This window comes from Mastomys coucha, unplaced genomic scaffold, assembly GCF_008632895.1.
Source record: "Mastomys coucha isolate ucsf_1 unplaced genomic scaffold, UCSF_Mcou_1 pScaffold14, whole genome shotgun sequence".
NCBI classification, from domain to species: domain Eukaryota; kingdom Metazoa; phylum Chordata; class Mammalia; order Rodentia; family Muridae; genus Mastomys; species Mastomys coucha.
In genome coordinates, this window is record NW_022196896.1 from 127,836,704 (window position 1) to 127,857,351 (window position 20,648).

General features: G+C 41.6%; 1 protein-coding gene and 1 pseudogene across 1 annotated transcript in view; one reads left to right on the plus strand and one right to left on the minus strand.

The window, feature by feature from the left end:
• Nucleotides 1–20,648, minus strand: part of Fbxl17 (F-box and leucine rich repeat protein 17) — a 426,380-nt gene that overhangs the window by 136,341 nt on the left and 269,391 nt on the right. Inside the window, exon 7 of the mRNA XM_031368580.1 lies at nucleotides 19,989–20,065. Coding sequence (XP_031224440.1) covers nucleotides 19,989–20,065 — 77 coding nt within the window. The remainder of the gene's footprint in view (nucleotides 1–19,988; nucleotides 20,066–20,648) is intronic.
• On the plus strand, nucleotides 415–537 carry LOC116089640 (annotated as a pseudogene).

The following is a 20,648-nucleotide window of genomic DNA, read 5'->3' on the forward strand; positions in this document are numbered from 1 at the left end:
TTTTTTTTCTTCTTCATTACGGATGGTTCTGAGCCACCGTGTAGTTGCTGGGATCTAAACTCATGACCCTTGGAAGAGCAGTCAGCACTCTTAACTGCCGATCACCAGCCCCAAGTCTACAATTGTTAAGACTAAAAGAGCCAATGAATACTAAACTACCAAGATGTAATGAAAACTAGTCTCACAGTCCTTGCATCCAGTTTATGTTCTAATAATTCTCCATCATTACATAAGCAGGTTCATCATAGAGCCAAGTCCACATGTCACATATGCACACCCTCCAAAGTGCAATTAATCCACACAGTGACTATGGCCCTCCAGGCACTTCAGCAAGGGACAGTCTTCTCCACTACCTGTCATGTTAAGAGTACCAAATCAAGGACATCCTAAACACAACATCAAGAATTCATGATCCCTGCCCTAGAAGGTGTGGCTGCTGTGTCACATGTGGTAGGTGGCAGAGAGGAGAGAGGGGGGCCTATGTCTATGTTCAGTGTTCTGACCTATGAACATGTGAATGATTAGTAGCTTAACATTCCCTGGAAAAAAGAAAGTCTGAGATGACCAGCAGTTCAGCAGATGGGTCCTGGACTGGGAACTGGCTTGAGACAACCACCAGTCTGGCGTAGCATAAGCACAGGGGAGAGAGCATGCTCAAGATGACCCCTGCCTGGCACCATAGTGCACAAGCAGGACATAGCACTCCTGGGACGACCCCAGACACTCACATCTTGGATGCCACTAAGAGGAGCTAGTAAGTGTTGGAGAGATGGGAGAGAAAGAGAAACAGAGGGTGTGGGTGAGCACAGTGATGGGAGGCAGAGCTGGAGACTGAGAGGTAGTGAGGAATAGCCTAACGTGAGTAGCCAGTGATGCCACTTAGAGCCATGGTGGGGTCCTGGCCTGTGCTGCAACCCAGGGCCACATCTAGGCCTGTGGCCCTGAAGCAGTAGAGATCTGTGACCACCAAAGGCCAGGCAGATGTCCCTAGTCTGGGCTGCCTTCTGGTGATATGCTGATATCTGAGGGCTTTGTAGAACTGGTCCTACCCCTCACCTGAACATCATGGGAGAGCTGGCCTTGGGGCCATAAGAGCTGACCATGCCACTAAGCAGCTGTAGTATTCAGGAGAGCAGCCAAGCACATTGTAGGCGGGTGAGCCACCCCTGAGGATATGGGCAGCGGAGTCCTACCTCTCATCTCCAATGTGGTGGCATTGTCTAGGGAGAGACCCCCTCCCCTCCCTTTGCCCTCACCCCCAGGGGCAGGAGACTGGTCATGAGAGCAGGAGAGCAGAGCCTGCACCTCAGCTGGGCAGCACAGTAGATTTGGCCCTGGATGTGGGAGAACTGGCCATGTCCCTCACCAGCTTCAGCACTTGGTAGAACAGCAGGGTAGAGCTGGCCCAGGTAGCAGGGCTTGCTGGTGAGCCAACCCTGAGGAGAGTCAGTGGTGGGCTGACCAGCTCAGATACCTGAGGTCCAGATCCAGGTCGTTGACTTGGTCCACTGGGATATCTGCCCCACTGATGAACTGCTGGAGTGAATGAAGTTGCTCGGCTGGCCCTATAGATCCAAAACTGCAGGATCTCCACAACATAGAGCATCAACAGGATACCCAAGAGGAGTCCCAGTGAGGTTCCAAGATCAATCCCAGATCAAGCAGAAGCCAGAGGCCCCGTACCTGACTAATAAGTCATTGCAATGAACATTTGCAAACAGAGAAAATCTATACTGTGGGACTCAAGTTTCCACAGCAAGGTATTTTTTTTTTCTCTCTTGGTGAAGAGGTTGCAATGGTAGAGGCCAAGTACAAGGGGAGGGAGACAAGAGTGCGATCGGGGTGCATAATGTGAAATTCACAAGAACCAATAAAAAGTTAAAGAAGATTCCATTATCCTCCAAATAATTCAGGCGTCACCGGAAGAGGGCAGGAACTCATGGTGCTCCTCTTATTCCTGTCTCCTTTTCCTCTGAGGTTTCAGATGAACAGTCTGCTGTATTTATAATACAGCCTGACAGGACATAGGAGAACAAAAGGAGGACATTATAAAAAGGAAAGCCTTGGAAGGGCGAGGTGGGAGGCAAACACGTCTCTGACAAGGAGATAGGGAGATAAAGAAATATTCCAGTCACTACTATCATAAAACAGATTAAAATCTATGTTCAGTGACTGGTTTCACATTTGCCACAGATAAAGTAACTGCCAGTCATTTTCATATTTTATTAAATGATAATTAACCTACTAAAGGCAGTGAACCTAGGACTGCCCCGCCCAGCACAGGAGCGCCTGATTGACAGTTCAAACTGACAGGTGCCGGAAATGTAGCACACAGACCATGCTGCATAGGTAGTATGAGAAAAATATTTCATAGGCAGTATAAGTTGATTATGGGTTGAAGTGACAGTATTTTCATTATATTGCATTAAATGCTATTACAACGAATCTTACTAGTATCTGTTCACTTTTTCAATGTGATGACTAGAAAATTCTAAATTACTTATGAAGCTCTCATCTGTGACTTGCATTATATTTCTGTAGGATAAGGCTAGCAGATAGTGAGAAATAAACATATTGCACACAAATAGCAATACATAACAATTACTCTCTTTAATTTAAACAGGAGAGGCTAAATGTCATTAAGAATTCCACTGGCAAATTGCAATTGAGAAACACATGTTTATCTGATGTTAAGCAGAATGTAATTAGCATGTTAGAGAGCTACATTAAACATTTTTACCTTTTAAAATCAATGTCCACAGATGTATGATTTAAAGAATTTAATTCTAGGGGTTGGGGAAATGGCTCAGTGAATAAGGTACACGAGGGTCTGGGTTCTGAGTATCCCAGAACCCCCCACAGAGCCTCACATGGTGCTGGGATACATACCAGCTCTGTGAGGAAGGAGACATGCATCTTCTCAGAAAAAGCAGAAAAGGCCAGCTCCAAGGTTCAATGAGAAACACTGTCTCAAACCAACAGGAGCATGGTGATACAACACCTGAAGTAGTCCATTAGCCTATAAACACACAGGCACTGGACTGTGTGTGTGTGTATGTGTGTGTGTGTGTGTGTGTATGTGTGTGTGTGTGTGTGTGTTTGTGTGTGTGTGCGCGCGCGCCATCCTCAAGATCAGCTCTCCCATGATGCTCAGGTGAAGGTTAGGGTCAGTTCTACAAAGCCCTCAGACATCAACATATCACTAGAAGGCAGCCCAGGTCAGGGACATCTGCTTGGCCTTCAGTGGTCACAGATCCCTGCTGCTGCAGGGCCACCAGCACCTTGCCTTTGTTCTTATGTACTAGATACAAGACTCGTGTTTTCATGATTTCTAAGTTATAGACATTCTCTACCTCCCTTCATCCCTCCCTCCCTGTCTCTCCACAGGAAGAAGATATAAACAAAAGGAGGTAGGCCTGTTTCTATGTCCATGATGTCTAAACACACACACACACACACACACCTTAACTCTAAATATAAATGTACATAGATTTTATTTGGCTACAAATTCCTCATTTTATGAGTTTCCCAACTGAGCCATTTGACCTTTAAATCCTGAGTAATATATCACAGTAGCTAGGTGTCAAAACACTACCACAGTGCAGCACACACGCGCACTCCTAGCTAGGTGTCAATACACTACCACAGTGTAGCACACACGCGCACTCCTAGCTAGGTGTCAATACACTACCACAGTGCGGCATGCAGAAGCACTTCCAGGAAACCCTTCTGCATACAATCCCTCTGTCATCACTAATATTGGTTTCCTTGCTAACCTCTTCCCCGTGACACCTATTTCCTGTACACTGCTGACTTTGCCTTTGGAAGACAAACTTGTTTTCTCACTTTCTGCCTGCACCGTCAGCAACTCCTAAGTTTATAGCAGAAAGTCTAACTGTAGTGAAGTTTTTAACATTGCATTCCAAGTCACCTATACCCACCACTTCTGCACTTGTCAATATGCAGTCCGCTACCGCACAGGATGCCTTGCCCGAGCGGAGCACGCTCCCAGCCCTGCCTCCTCTACGTGCCTGCGTCACATGTAGACTAGTGATCTTAGCATGGCCTCTCTGTGCTTTGCGGGTGGCTGTGAGGTATATTTACATGTCCCACTCATACTGCATTGTGTGGGTCTGCTATCTAATGAAGGTCATTTTGAGAGCAAATAAGAAGGATAACATTCAGAATAAATTTTTGTGCTTTTTTAAACATGGACATGCAGAAGCTAAAATAGTACTCAACAAATAACAAAGATATCTGATTACTGTTAAAAATTTAATTTACGTATTTGGTAGAAACATAGATTTCATAGCATCACTTACACTGAATAAAATATCTTGAAGTTGTACAGTCTCAGGACAGCACAAAGAAGGTATTATATATCACATATCACAAGCTGAGTTCTCTCAGCTTCTCTAGTGATCCTTCACTGTTTGAAAGTAAATTTAAAAAAAAATGTAAAACCCTTCTATTCTTAAAGTGTCCTGTGAATGAAACTATCTATTAAAAAAAATCTTCCTTTCAAAAATAATTGGTTAAAAAATAAAAGAAAAAGTAGTACAATAAATTATTTTAATTTATTTAATAGCTATGTCAAATATAACATAGGCTATGATTCTCATACTTAAACACACATGTGTCCATGTCATTTATCTTCCAGTATGAAATTATGAAATTGCATACATATTTTCAGCAAACTAGTTTGCAAATATAAAACCCCCAAGATTCTAACAGCATTACATTAGCATGTTGATCTCAAATCCCTACATATACCCTAGGATATAAGAAAGAACAATTCCTTCATATGTAGCGGAAGATTTACCTAGTTTTATAATTTTGTCTTTTATAACAATTTTAAGAATTTACTAATATGGATCAAATTAAGAGAAAATAAAATTATTGGTTATGAAACAAAGATAGTTTATATGGATGTTTCAGCTGCAGAGTTAGGTTAAAGGAAATATATTTTTTACTAAGTCAACTATTTATATGTACACTACTGAAATCTACATTACTATTGTAATGAGAATTTACTTTAAAGTCTATAATGATAAGTCACTTAATTTGAAATGAATTTCATTTTGGAGGTTTGGTTTTGACTTGTCATGCTGATTAAAATGCATTACATCATGGAAATGAAATTATAGAATATTATCACATAATGAGACCTACCTGTACACAGAGCATGTTTCCCACCCTTTCAAGTCTGGTGAGTTTCATGAAAAAACCATGAATGAGGCAGGAGGACAACGGGAAGAAATGACAGTCACAGAGGGAAAGTAGAAGTCTCTCAGGTTGAGGAGAAGACACCGTGGAGGCATTTCCTCATAGAGAGATGGGGGCCTTAGAGGATCCAGCCCAATCCCTTCACATAGCACCAGAACTTCTACCCTCCATGACCTCAGAACTGGGAGGCGAGCTACTGAGAGCTGCTTCATGGCAGGAGCCACAGCACCTCCTGAGACATCGCTGGAGCAGTCTCCATTACCAGTCCCTCTAGCTAGGAAGGGTTCACTTTGCTTCCTCAGGCCGGCTCCAGCCTGCAAGATCTTAGGTAACATACATAGACGCTTTGAAGTGTTTGCTGAACTCAGACACTTTCGTATACGAGTGTTCTATGCCTGTCTGGGGATACAAGCCAGTACTCTGCCAGGCCCGCCAGTGGTGGCAAAGCTACGATGGTACATTATTGGCAAACAGTGGGAGGAAAATAAAATGAAGGAAATCTCAGAATGAGGGAAATCTAAAGAGGCCTGGTCCTGTGAGCGAGCTCCAGGCCAGAGCCCAGCTAATCACACTTTCATCACAAGCTTCAGCAGACCGCTGAGTGTTAGTAGGGTTATGGTCACCTCTGTGTCCTCTCTGATATAGGAGCTGAAGCCTTATTTCTCAAAAGAACTGGATAAGGGAGGGACAGACATGGACTGTAGGTAAACACACATCTTCCAATACCTCCAGAATCATTTTAAAGTTCAATCTGAAGCTGCCTGGAAACTTCTACCAAACCTCCTCTCTCTGCATTTGAATCTGACCTCTGACTGGCATATGTCGATAGTGTCACTGAGAAAACACTTCCGATGGAAGCAAAGGCCCTGCCTGCTTGGATGTCACTGAGAGTGCCCTGCAGTTTTGTCTCTGGAATAAGCCTTGTAGGGAAGCAAGCAGCGATGCACCTCTCATCGTCTGTTAGGTGTGTGGGTAAACTGAGGCACAGGCCACGCAGGCTCCTACAGAAGTGGGGTGCTGCTCAATGCCCTCTAGAAGGTTGATGGTAGCCATCAAGTCCTCTGACTGCATTGTTCCAAGGTGACCCCTAATGACGGACAATGCCTGAGGGTAGTCAGGGCACCTGGATGTTTAATTTTTAACATTTTTTTTTTATCTTAGCGCTTCAAACAAGCCAGGATAAAGAATTCATTTCTTTTCCTTTTCGTTTACCTTTTAATTGCCTTTAAAAATAAAGGTTTACTATGTAAACTCTACACTGCCTTCAAAAATGGTATCCTCCTGCCTCCACCTCTCCAGCACGGGGACTACAGGTGTATGTTATATCTAGCCTACAACAATATATAAAGGCATGCACAATTGAAAATATTTTATTTATTCATCTGAAAAGCATTTTTAGAAAGTTCATTAGAGCTGTCTTACGGCAACGACTCCCCACTGCTGCCTGTATTAGGGAGTCTCCAATCCTTATGCCCTCCATTAACAACTCCAATTAAGAGAACTACACTTGGTGTAGATGGATACTTGTGGGCCTGATACCTGTTTTTCCAAGAGTACATTATGTTGGGCTGCTAGGGAGCAGACGCTACATGCCAGTCTGTTAGGCTAAGACAGAACGGCAGGATCAGAGGAACCGAGAACACAGTTGGGTGCCTGATGGGTTAGCAATACTTTCTTTTCCTTTCTTTTTTAAAGGTGTATTTTGTGAACAGTTTCATCCTGGCTTGGTCATGGTTGCCAAGGAGAATAAGGCACCAAGAGTACCCAAGCGTGAACTGAGTAATGCCATAATACTAAGGCATTTTCAGGAGGAAGATGGGAAATGGCGCTGAGAGTATAAAACAACACTGAGAGCAAGCATTCTCTGCATTTAGATGAACCCACTGAAGAGGAAATACTGACACAGATGCCAGGATAGGGAAATGAGGCTTGGAAAATGCTGGTCATGTGGGTCCAGTTCCATAATTGGTATTACATACTTAATTCTTTTTACAGGAAGCAAGGATGAATCAGGCAAAACCAGCAGGCAAGGCAAGCCGTACTGTGAGCATGCGGCAGGCACATCATGTGTTAAATTGAAATAGCCCCCAAGTTCAACTTCCTTCACTGTTCAAAGAGAAAATCTGCTACTATGTACTTGAGGATAAAGGATTTGCAACTATATGGTGCTTGAGAAATACGCTCTTGCTGTAATTTAACTCCCCGTGTGTGGGCTTCAGGATGCACAGTGGCACTCCACACCGACTTCTAAAGGAAACTGCATGGAATTTTCAAGACATCAGGAGCCTTCTTAAAAGTTATGCAGAGAAAACGGATTTTTGATAGTTATGAATTACATTTGGTGCAGCCAGATTGTAGGGAACGCTCTTTTTGCCTCAGTGTGGCTAGAATTACTGTTGACAAAGTTTTAATTTAAATTTTTAAGGATTTAAACAGAAGAATATAGGTCAGTGAATTTTCATTCACGTTATAAGTACCACTACTGCAGAAAGCAAGCTTTGTTAGTAAAGGAGTAATTCTGGCCCCAGAATGCATCTTTGTAGTAGCTGGGGCGCAGTATGTCTTAGCGAGAATGACTTGGTTCTCAGTCAGTCAATCAGTAGCCTGAACATGCACAGTTAGAAACATACCTGGCACAGAAGAGAGGCTCAGTTCAGAAAATACTAAATGCACTTGTGAGACAGACCAGAGTCCACTGAAATCATTTATTACAGTCAAAAGTTGGAAGAGATTCCATCTTTCCTAGCAGGTTGTAGATTTATATAGATTTATAACAGTAGATTATAACAGCTATACCGCACAGCTCCTAAGTATATTTCTACAATTTGCCAACTGGTTTCCTGTAGCTGAAAAAACTATAATGAATATCTGAAGAGTCTACCACACGTATAACATGTTTATAGCCTTTCTATAAACCAAGAAACCTCAAGAACTTACAGTAGCTTTCTAATTTAAAGACTATGTCATACAACAACTAATTTAATAGTACATAGTAGTAAAATGAATACTACTTTCATAAATGGAAATTTTATATCTGCTTTTTCATAAACTAAGAAAGAACAGATTTCAAATCAATAGTCTATTTAGCAAAAGAGATGAGGTTTTATGGAAAAGATGCCCAGTCCTATAAAGGACACAGCTGTCAATACATCTACAACATGTGGGAGGTTCTTTCTTCACTCGTATACTGTCCGGAGGTCCCTCAGCTCTGCTGTCAGTCTGTCCTTCTGCACACTAAGGAATATGATGAACACAGGAACATGAAACATTTATGCCTATACATAGTACATTTCCTGAAACTGCATTGGTCACATATTATTATTCAATATAAATGTGACAGAAGTCTAGGGGACCATGCATCTGGGTCCTGGGGGCAGCTTTACCATCATTTATTTCAATGATACAGGTTACAACTATGTAAGTGGCCAATACTCATTCACAGTGATAAGCACTCGGCACCGGAGCTCCAACGCAAGGGAAAGCCACAGTTATGGGTGAGTTTCAGCAAGCCTGGTAAACTTACCTCTTTTCTTGACATTTAGGAAAATATTTTAATCAGAATGAGAGGGAAAAGATATTTGGATCTATACTAATTTATCATGTTTTGGAAAGTGAGTCATTTTCGAGCCTTGATTGCAAGGTGTGCTGGAAAAGGCAAAGTTGAGAACGAATACTTTGAAGGTTTTGCCCAATTTCTTATGTAAACCAGAGCAGACGGCATGACTCTCAAAGACAGCCAAGTGCATTTGCCTCACATAAAATAAGACTGATTAAATTTCAAGCTTTTCACTTATTTTATAGAACTAAAAATTTTAAGTTTCTTTTTGTTGTTCAAGATGGGCAGCTTGAGTCTTCTCCCTCACTGTGGGAGCATATGCGCATGCTGTTCTAGCATGCTTATGGAGCATCTATATCACCCTATTTCATTTTCGTTTAACAGGCAGTTCGCAATACAGAATCAAAGGAACTTCTAATTTTGAATCCATGCCACCTTGCAGGTTCCGGGTGTCTTTGCCGATGACTCCTGACTAGGACCTGGTTCCTGCAGAGTGTGTCTTGCGTATCAGAGCAGTACCGCAGGGACTCTGACTTCTAAGACCAACTGCAGGGGTACTTCCAAACAAACAGAGGGCAATGAAGGAGCTGGGTCCTATTAGGAGATTATTGTGAATTTTAAAATCTAATAGTAGAACAGAAGAACAAAAAATATCTTCAAAGCCAAACTGTTTTCTTGGAGAAGCTCCTAAAGCCATCTGTGAGCAAGGAGGAGACAGTGGAAAGAAATAAAGAGAGTCAAATTGTATGGGGGCGGGAGAGCTGAACCTAAATAGCAGGGCTGGTTAGAAAGCCATCAGTATCAATCACCAAAAGGATGCACTAACTAGTTTTTATACATTCTCTCTGCATTAAAGAATTGTTTACCACATGAAAACACCATGACCTGTGAAAATTGAATTAAATCGATGGAGATTATTCACTTTACCAGGATTGATGTGTACTCCAAATACACACACACACACACACACACCTCACAAAAAAATAAAAGCATCAGAAATTCCTAAATATAGAGTAGTTTTTGTTTTGTTTATCCCCCTTTTTCAGTTTAAAAAAAAAAGTCTCTTTTTCTCTGCTTACTATCAGTCACATTCGACGACAGCCAAGTCACTTGGAGTCTGAAATGCATGGCACATGGCAAAGAGGCTGGAACAGCCATGCCAACTCAACTCAATTGTTAGAAAAGTTGAAAAGTTCAAACTATTTATTAAATGTCATGCGATAAAGCCTAGATGAAAATCACATATGACACATAAAGTCTAGGTGACTGAGTCTTAAGAGAATGCTTAGGAAAAAGGGTTAAAATAAAAAGTTGAGCAGCGGGGGTTAAGAGTAAGTTTATTTTACTTAATCAATAAATTAAACTAATAAGCCAGCCTTTTTGTATAAGACAATGTTCTGTTTAACATCCATACTACAGAGAGTTCCTCAAGAGGGTCTGTTTTGGGGTTTTTTGGAAGACAGGATATAGATGGTACTATTCATTCTTGATCTGTAAGGAACAGAATCAACACACTGAATAGATTTGGAAAGGTTGCTACCACCTACCAAGACACTCTCTGGGTAGCCACACTACAATGGACTGCCCTACTCTGGGCAGCTCATCTGCAGCAGGTCCAGCCTGTCCTATCTACTGTGGTGAAGGCAGAAACTCACAAGAGATTCACAGACTGTTGTTTGTCTGAATATTAAATTCATTTAGTCATAGCCACTGCAACACAAGGAATTTTGAAGGCTGTGGAGGAAAGTATGTAAGGCTACACTAGTTTAGTAACTTTATACTTATTTCCAAAAGGTCCCAGCAAACTCTGAAAGCAATGACCAGAAAGTTGACAGAGTAGCTTTCATTCTTCAGTACCTTCACTTTCTCCACAAGCAGGGATGTCAGCTGTGGGTGAGAGAGAGGAAGTAAGAAACCAGGAGTTCCTAGTGCACTGGGCACTCCCAAATGATGACGCTTTAAAAGTCTTCATTTAGAATTAGAGTCAGAAAGAGCAATCTGCAAATTCATCTGGAATAACAAAAACCCAGGATAGAGAAAACGGTTCTCAATAACTTCTGGGGTAAATCACCATGCCTGATCTCAAGCTAGACAACAAAGAAATAATGGTTAAAACAAACAAACAAACAAACCATGGTTTGGTAGAGACAGGTCCATCAATGGAATAAAATAGAAGACCTAGAAATGAATGCACATACGTATGGTCACTTGATCTCTGACAAAGGAGCTAAAACCATCCAGTGGAAAAAAGACAGCATACTCAACAAATGGTGCTAGTTCAATTGGCAGTTAGCATGTAAAAGAATGTAAAGCAATCCATTCTTATCTCCTTGAACAAAGGTCAAGTCCAAGTGGATCAAGGACCTCCATATAAAACCAGATACACTGAAATTAATAGAAGAGAAAGTGGGGAAGAGCCTCAGATACATGGGTATAGGGGAAATTTTCCTGAACAGAACACCACTGGCATATGCTGTAAAATCAACAAAAGACAAATGGGACGTCATATAATTGCAAAGCTTCTGTAAGGCAAAGGACACTGTCAATAGGAAAAACTGGCAACCAACAGAATGGGGAAAGATCTTTACCAATCCTACATCCAATAGAGGGCTAATATCCAATATATACAAAGAACTAAAAAAGTTAGACACCAGAGAACCAAAGAACGCTATTAAAAAAATGGGGTATAGCGCTAAACAGAGAATTCTCAACTGAGGAATACCAAATGGCTGAGAAACACCTAAAGAAATGTTCAACATCCTTAGTCATCAGGGAAATGCAAATCAAAACAACCCTGAGATTCCACCTCACAACAGTCAGAATGGCTAGGATAAAAAGCTCAGGTGACAGCAGATGCTGGTGAGGATGTGGAGAAAGAGGAACACTCCTCCATTGCTGGTGGGATTACAAGCTGGTACAACCACTCTGGAAATCAGTCTGGTGGTTCCTCAGAAAATTAGACATAGTAGTACTACCTTAGGACCCAGCTATACCACACCTGGGCCTATACCCAGAAGATGCTCCAACATGTAATAAGGACACATGTTCCACTATGTTCACAACAGCCTTACTTATAACAGCCAGAAGCTGGAAACAACCCAGATGTCCCTCAACAGAGGAATGGATACAGAAAATGTGTACCACACATTTTCTACACAAGGGAGTACTACTCAGCTATTAAAAACAATGAATTCATGAAATTCATAGATAAATGGATGGAACTAGAAAATATCACCCTGAGTGAAGTAGCCCAATCACAAAAGAACACACATGGTATGCACTCACTGATAAGTGGATATTAGCCCAGAAGTTTGGAATACCCAAGATACAACTCACAGACCATGTGAAGCTCAAGAAGAAGGAATACCAAAGTGTAGATGCTTCAGTCCTTCTTAGAAGAGGAAACGAAATACTCAAGGGAGGAAATATGGAGACAAAGTGTGGAGCAAAGACTGAAGGCCACTCAGAGACTGCCCCACCTGGGGATCCATCTCATATAGTCACCAAACCCAGACACTATTGTGGATGCCAAGAAGTGCTTGTTGACAGGAGCCTGATATGGCTGTCTCCTGAGAGGCTCTGCCAGAGCCTGACAAATACAGAGGCAGATGCTCACAGCCAAACCACTAGACTGAGCACAGGGGCCTCAATGGAGGAGTTAGAGAAAGGACTGAAGGAGCTGAAGGGATTTGCTACCCCATAGGAAGAACAACAATATCAACCAGCCAGATGCTCCAGAGCTCCGAGGGACTAAACCACCAATTGAAGAGTACACATGGAGGGATGGACCCATGACCCCAGCTGCATATGTAGCAGAGGATGAACTTGTCAGGCATCAATGAGGAAAAGAGGCCCTTGATCCTGGGAAGGTTCTATGCCCCAGTATAGGGGAATGCCAGAGTGGAGAGGTTGGAGTGGGTGGGTGGGTGAAGAAGCACCCTCATAGAAGCATGGAGGAGGACGGGATAGGGGGTTTCTGTAGGGGAAACTGGAAAAGGGGATAATATTTGAAATGTAAATAAATAAAATATCCAATAAAAAGAAGAGAAAAAAAAGTACTAAATACTTCAGGCATGTCACTGACCTAACAGGTTATGTTGCTACTGTATCCAAATATAATACAGTTCATAAACTGTGCGAATTTATACCATACCAGATCTCAGTTTCCACATAGGCTCCAGTATTAACATCAAGTCTTAAAATGGAACGTTTAAGGAATTAATGTCTAAAGAAAATAACAATACACTGCAATTATTCTATCATTATTATGATGAAAGTATATATTTGTTCTCAGTAGAGCTATATATTTGATTAGTAGGTATTGCCCAACATAATGTTTCTTTCTATATAATGTATGTTAAGTTGTTGCCATGGGGATGATGAATTAGACAGGATAAGTTACAACAAAAAAATTGGAACTTCTTTTGTATTTTCAAATAGAATCTCTGTTCATGAGATTTCTTTAACATTTGCCTGTGTGTGCATGGACAGCATCATTCCGCACGATTTCAGTTCTTTCTTTAGCTTAACCAATGTATACAAACTCATTCATTCAGACACCTGTGTATGCTCCATGGCCCCTGTGTAAGCCCAGAGCCCTACCCACTCAGAGGCCCTCTTCTGCTGCCTCTCCCCAGTCCTTCCCCAGTTGGAGCTGCCCATGACAACTCTCTTCTCATAAGCCCCAATCTTGCAGACAGACCTTTCAAAGTGACAGTATCATATTTCTTAAAATGATGGAAGCCTCATTCATACGTGACTATTACTTAGTATGAAGTTCTCTATTAGGGGTTTTCCCATAGCATCCCACCAGCCGCTAAAGTTCTGCTCATTGAAATAGCAGAACATGGCCTAGGAGTAGAAAAGGGTTTAGGAATCATCTAGGATCTTCCCGGCTTCCCTTGCCCTCGCTGCCTCGTAGATCAGCTCTGCTCACATAGATCTGTGCATGGAGAACTTATAACCACAGAGGAAGCAATGCTCCACAAGCTGTGAACATCCACACGTCCTTTGTTTTCCACTGAATACCACAGGCCAGAAGCTCTGTAACAATCATGGCGATAAGTGTATGTGTTGCAATGCCACTTATAAGCTGATCATCGCTGACTGTGTACCCATGAGGAAAAGTCAGGATTCTATCTGTGCTCGTGCTAAGACCACCCCCAACTCCCACCCCCACCACCAATGGAAATGCTTAGTGTGCGGAACAGAAAGCAATGAAATCTAAGAGTGGACATGTCACAAAAATTCATCCCTTGATTTGATTAAAGTTTTCTATATCTACAAAAGGAGACTTTTCTACTAAGTGTAATAATGTTAAAAACAGCTAATTAAAATTAAACACAGTATTTCCAAGCTCTTATTTTATTTTATTTTATTTTGTTCTTTGGTTTTTCAAGGCTGAGTTTCTCTGTGTAGCCTTGGCTGTCCTGGAATGCACTCTGTAGACCAGGCTGGCCTCAAACTCAGAAATCCATCTGTCTCTGCCTCCCAAGTGCTGGGATTAAAGGCATGCACCACCACCCACTGCCCAGCAACAGTTCTTATTTTAGATAGTAATTATGTTAAATGTAGAATTATAGCATTCATTTATAAAAGGTTAATTTAGAACAGTAGAACGTATGTATGTATGTATGTACGTACATATGCATATATGTGTATGTCCATGAAGGTATAAGACCCTCATATGTCATAATCACACAAATGGGTTTATATAGTTTGAAAGTATGGGTTAGGTTATTTCTTAACCTAAGAACTCTACTGAGAGAGAGATGCATTTAGATAATAATGGTAATAATTTTTTCATACAGAAAATTTAATTGTAAAAATTTTAACAGCTAAAGGAGTAAAGTAGAAATAGCCAGGCTGAAAGATACTGAGTCAGCACACAAATATTTTCTATATATGAGAAAACTCATCAAAATGTATAACATGTTTAAAATAATAGCCAATGCACACACTATGCAGAAATGAATTTAACCAAAAAGTATAAAGCACTGCTGATAGAAGTTAAATAATAAATACTATATATAAGTGTATATAATAGGATTCTTGATACTGTTAAGATGGTGGTTCTCCCTTCACACATCAGCAGTAGGACTCTTTGAAGAAGCACTTTTAAAAGTCCTTCTTATTAAACTGAATACTGTAGTTTAACCATAACAGCATGAACACTGTCATTGCTCAATCTTTTATTTTAAGGGGACCTAACTACAGTCTGGAAGTGATTTAGCAGCCAGGGAAGAAAGTCAACAATTTCTTTGCTCCAATCAAACAAAAGCATTTAGATAAAAGTTATAATTAAACATTTCAGGACAGCAAAATGGCTCAGTAGGTCACATCTTTGCAAGGGTTTGTTCCTATGGATCCACATGGCAGGAGGAGAGGACTGACTCCCAGGACCTGTTCCCTGAGCACTGTAGTCAATGTGCGTGCGCGCGTGCGCGCGCGTACACACACACACACACATACACACACACACACAGACACACACACACACACGGGGGTGGGGCAGGAATGGGTTGGAAGTGGTATAAATTCTGATTCATTCATATGCTCTCATTTTCTTCATTTCCCTTTCTTTCAAATAAATAAGTGTAGCAAATGCCAAATTTTAGGTGAAAATCAGGCCCCTTATTTAGAAGGAAAGGAGATCATGATATCTTCTAAATGAAGCAGAATAAAGAATTAAGTGAAGAAGTAGGAATAGAGGGAAATATCTAAACGGACATATAAAAATGAGAATTTGCAAAGCAGAGGGTTCAGTAAAGTAGTACTATCTTGCAAGCAACAATGAGTGCTATTTATATTTAAATAACAGAATGGGAAATGAGAATAATAACAGTAAGCAATAGAGTATTCCTTTTGACTTGCAAATATATGTTCTAAAGCTCTTCTTTGTCACTTTTCAGCTATTAGAGTTACCTCTGCTGACAAAAAGAGGTGCCTCTTACCAGGCAATCTTGGAGCAGTTTAAAATACAATTTAAAACTGAAACAAAAAGAAAACGCTAGAAAGTTATTTTAAATGGAACATCATTGTAGGTAATACACACCCAGTAATATGAAAAATAAGATGATATAATAAGAGTAAACTGATTTTGGTTTACGACTTGAGGAGAGAAAAGCATTTTTGCTGTGGCTCTTGCAGACCCTGTTTTGGATTTCCTTTGTCTCTCCAGCAGCGCTGCTTGGATAATATATCCCAGATCCTAATCTGAGTTGACTAACAGCAAAGAGATCCCGGGTCCCGAGCAGGGTGGGGAAGGTATGGCCCATTAATCTTTCAATGGCGGTAGAAGGTCAATGTGGCAAGGGTGAAGCATGGGTTATACACAAGCTAAGATCAATCTTCCCAGACCACCCCTACCATCCTTCTTGCCTGCTGTACCGTCATCCCTTGCACCAGGCTACACAGGGCACCCCTCGACTCTCCCTCCGTCCTTCTGTGACAGCTTCAGGAATATGAGAATCACACTCTCCGACATAGAGAACATGGATCAGGCCTCTAACTGCTAGGCCGTCTGAAAGGACAGCACCCGTGATTACAATGGGCACAGTGGTTGGCTCTGATTTGGGAAACTCTTTGTCCTGAGTAATCCAAAAGCATGACAGACTGTCAAGGTAAAAATGCCCCAAATCAAAGAAGTTCTGTGACAAAGAGCAGTACTTAGCAGGTAAGAAAGCACTCAGGAGAGCACTTCTGGGCTTCAGAGAGCCACAGAGGAGCTTGGGGGGCAGCTCGGAGGGAACCCATGGGGCTGGGAATGTTGTCTAGCTGTAGTCAAGACCCTGAGCTTGACTCCTGCACTGGCGAGAAAACTCATCAAAAGCCCAGCGATGCTGTGGCGTAAGCAACTGTGGACCCTAACTACAATGTCAGTGAGTGAGAGTTTACCGTCCTCTTCAAAGATCACTGGACAGTCTGAGAATGGAAACCAGAAGATATTTTCAGAAGATACTTCTAAGGGTGCTCAGCAGTGCTGAAGTAAAAAGAGAAAATGTGCTAAGAGCTCTCATGTCACCTGGTGTAACAAGGTTTACAGCGCAGAATTTCCCCATCCTTCCTATTTCCTGACTCCCAGGGAGGCCTGTGCAGATGAACTAGTGACTGCTTCTGACCTCTGTAAACCTGGGTGAGACAGACTGAGTCCCACTTCTGTTCTCTTCTTAATTGCAAGAGACACTTTTCTGAATGAGAATTTTCAAAAGTAGGATTTAAAAGAGATCAAAAAGATATTAGCTGAGAAACTATCCTAGAAACATAACAAGATATACAAGTAACCCAAGCTAAGTTTGCAGGAAGAAATACAGAGAAAATAAAGGAAATAAGGCAAGATAGGGATGTGACTTGGATACGCAGGCCTTCCCTTGGGGCCATCTTTCTCTTCCTACTAATAGCTCAGGTCCGGAAGTCATCAAGTCAGCTATAGACCAACACAAGTTCCACCTGTATGGGATGTTTCCTACAAACCCGAAGGAAGGGAAGGGCTGTGTGTACCTGTGTGGCTTGGGTAATTTCTCAGAACTGTTAACGAGTGTCCGATATACCAGTTCGTACTACATGGAACTTCCGATTTTCACTACTACCTGTGAACGTATCATGTGGCTTATAAGATGGCAAAACTCAGGTTAAGTAAATAACATACTTTATGCTTATGATGATTAGAAGAGACGGAAGTCTAACTGTAACTCACTTTCTGAGTTTCAGTTACTATCCCCCCATACTTAGTACCACATTTGTTCAGTGACAGATGAATGATGGTATTGGATTTCTCCTCAGGGAGCAATTTCCCAAGGCTGTGTTTTCTACCTCGATATTTCTGACTTACTGATTTGTTTATAAACTGTTATCCTTTACCGTAAAGATGTTTATTTTGGAGAGATAGAAGCATATTAGTATGATGGCTTTCTACATGACAACTTTATCATATATCAGTTTAAATGAATATTACTTTATAACAGTCTGGCTAGATATTGCTGAGCACTATAGCCACATTCAACACCTGTGAGGATCTTGACAAAAACCATAGAGTATCTGTCCGCAGGGGGAGCTGCTTCTCTGAGGCAGCACAGGCTGCAACACTGCCAAGATTATCCGCTTAGCCACCCAACGCAGGCCCATACCAAGTCACACAGGAAGAGGAGGCAAGGAGAGCAGGCTCGAACATGGGTAAGAGAGAAATACATAGTCACCACAGGAATGACATCCCTTAAGGACAAGGTATACATAAACATGCCAGTTTAAAAGTGGCTTCAATAGTCGAGTGGACTAGATCAATAGTTCCAATTTTCCTGCATATAATCATCATTTACACATGATCACGAAATCTCCGCTCCAGTCCCACTGCCTAGCTAGATATTCTGCTTTAACTGGTCTTGAACACAACTCACACAACCACAGGCTTTAAATAGTGTGAAGATATTCTAATACAGAGACAAACCCAGAGGGAACTGAGAACCTACATAGTTCAGAGACACAAGCAAACCAAGCTCTGGTGGCAAGAACTTAGCATACTGTCGCCACACTAGGAGACAAATACAAATACTCAATACCAAAAACCAATAGGGAGTATACCAAACAGAACCGAGATTCCCAACACCCAGGTCAGGGAGGTTGTGGGAACAGGTCCATCTGCCCTCCAGCAGGAAAGCGGGGTTCTCAAGTAGCACCCTACTCCTCACTAGACTGGGCAGTAGTTGCACAAAGAAATTAATTCTCTACTTCACAAATAAATGAGTAATATGTATGTGAAGGCACTTCCTTAAGGTCAGAGAACAGATGAAAAATTTAATCTTAGACTTGCCTCCTTTCTTCCCTCAGTTTTCTGGAGCACTTCTGAATGAACAGTTACAAACTGGACAGGAGCTGGTGATTAAACAAAATCAGCCTCCAAAACACAGTGTAATTTTGGTGACATCCACTGCAGAGCCTCAGAAGAGTCCCTGAAAGGGAGGGATTTATTCCACAGCTCTCTGGGCTATTAGTAATGTTAGCAGAGCTTGGACGAAGGGGTGTATGTGAAGAGGCAGGGAACAAGGAAACTCCTGAGTACATGCCTTCTCCACATTCATGTGCTGGGCAGCACTTCTCCAGGCCTTGAAACCACGAGCTTCTGGAAGACCTTGAAAGTCAGGAGTGTTAAGTATCAGTTTAACATGCCATGCAAGACAAGGAACTATAGAAAAGGAAAAAGAAATCAACACCTCTTTACAGGCTTTAACTAGAAAAAGAGAATAATATGGACAAAAGTCTGTGTAAATCGTATTTAAAATATGAATATTTCTTACTGTTTTTTTTTTGAGGGAGTGGCTATAAACTAAGCATGACCTTCATGATGCTAGGCAACCCTAGCCTTGTCCCGTTACAGCTTTATTAGTTTGTCTAAATGGCAAACTCAGGATCTCACAATGCAGCCATCTTCTTCCCAGGGCAGGTCTGCCCAACATCCTAGGACTGGAGTCCCGGCAGATATGAAAGCTCACAATGGAAGACAGAATACTAATTTCTCTCAAGAGAAAAAATTAAAATTTAAATAAACAATTTAAGCAGACAGAAAAAAAGAAGCAGTTCTCCCTCATACCCTGACAAATATCTGGCCTCAACTATACATATGTCAAATACATACTGGGTGGGAAAAGATGTGAAGCAGAACAAGACAAGAGAGGCTGGGCCGTTCCGCTTGTTTCAGGAGGGTGAGTACACCCTATTCAGTTCCGGCTGTTTACAGAGGCAATTCAGTCCTTGGGTAATATAGACTATTGAGACAATGCTCACACTTCACGTCCCTCTTAAAGTGGCCCCAAGGATGCAGCACCAGGGCTTGCCTTTTGAACACCAGGCATCCACCTTACAGTACTGACACGAGCCAGCGATCCACCGGACTGATAGTATTACCCCTGTTCATGAGATCAGACATTTAATTGACACGAGAATTATTTGCATTTCCTTGCTCTCCAATCTGCACTCTTTACTCCTGTGTGTATCCGTGTGTATGTATGTCAGACTGTGCACCAAGCTCACACACACATTCATTCTACTGTGATGTGTAGACTATTGTTTCTCCTGTTATTTTTATTTTATCAGAATTGCATAAGTGAACAAACTGTCTAAAGAAGTTCTTGACATCTCTTTAAATAACTTCTGTTGATTTTTAAGACCTCTGTTCATCGAAGGGTACGGGGTTAGGGCAAGACTCATTACGTACCATAATCAGTGATTTTACAGGACACCAAGTACAGCTCTTTCAGGTTCTGTCCCTCCTTCGCAATGACCTCCACACACCTGAAACACACAAAGGGTGGTGTTACACTAATGCATCCCAGGTACTAGCAAGAGCTGGGCCGCGCGCCTGAGGAACAGTCAGTGTTTCATGAGCCCAGTGCCCTGCTTCCCACACACTCACTGGAGATAGTTCAGGAACTCTTAGGCTCCGCTTTTGAGCTGAGTGCACTAATTCCTAAATTTTTTCCTTACATCTTTTAAAACCCAAGAGAAGGGAGGAAGATATTCCTGTAAGACCACTGAGCATTTGGGTGGTAAGCCCAATGTGGTATAGTGAGTGCATCACTGATACGAAATGATATAAAATAATAAGCCATAATTATAGTATGCAGGAGGATAGTTATTTCAAAGGAATAATTATTCAGAGTTCAATTTTTAATTCTGAACATTAAGTGCACATGGAGAAATTTTATTCAACATACAATCCAAAGTTATAAAACCATAAAACTGATAAAAGACATAAAACCTGAACATACAAGAATGATAAAACTTTCCCTTTAAAAATGCTTCATTCTAGCCGGGCAGTGGTGGCGCACGCCTTTAATCCCAGCACTTGGGAGGTAGAGGCAGGCAGATTTCTGAG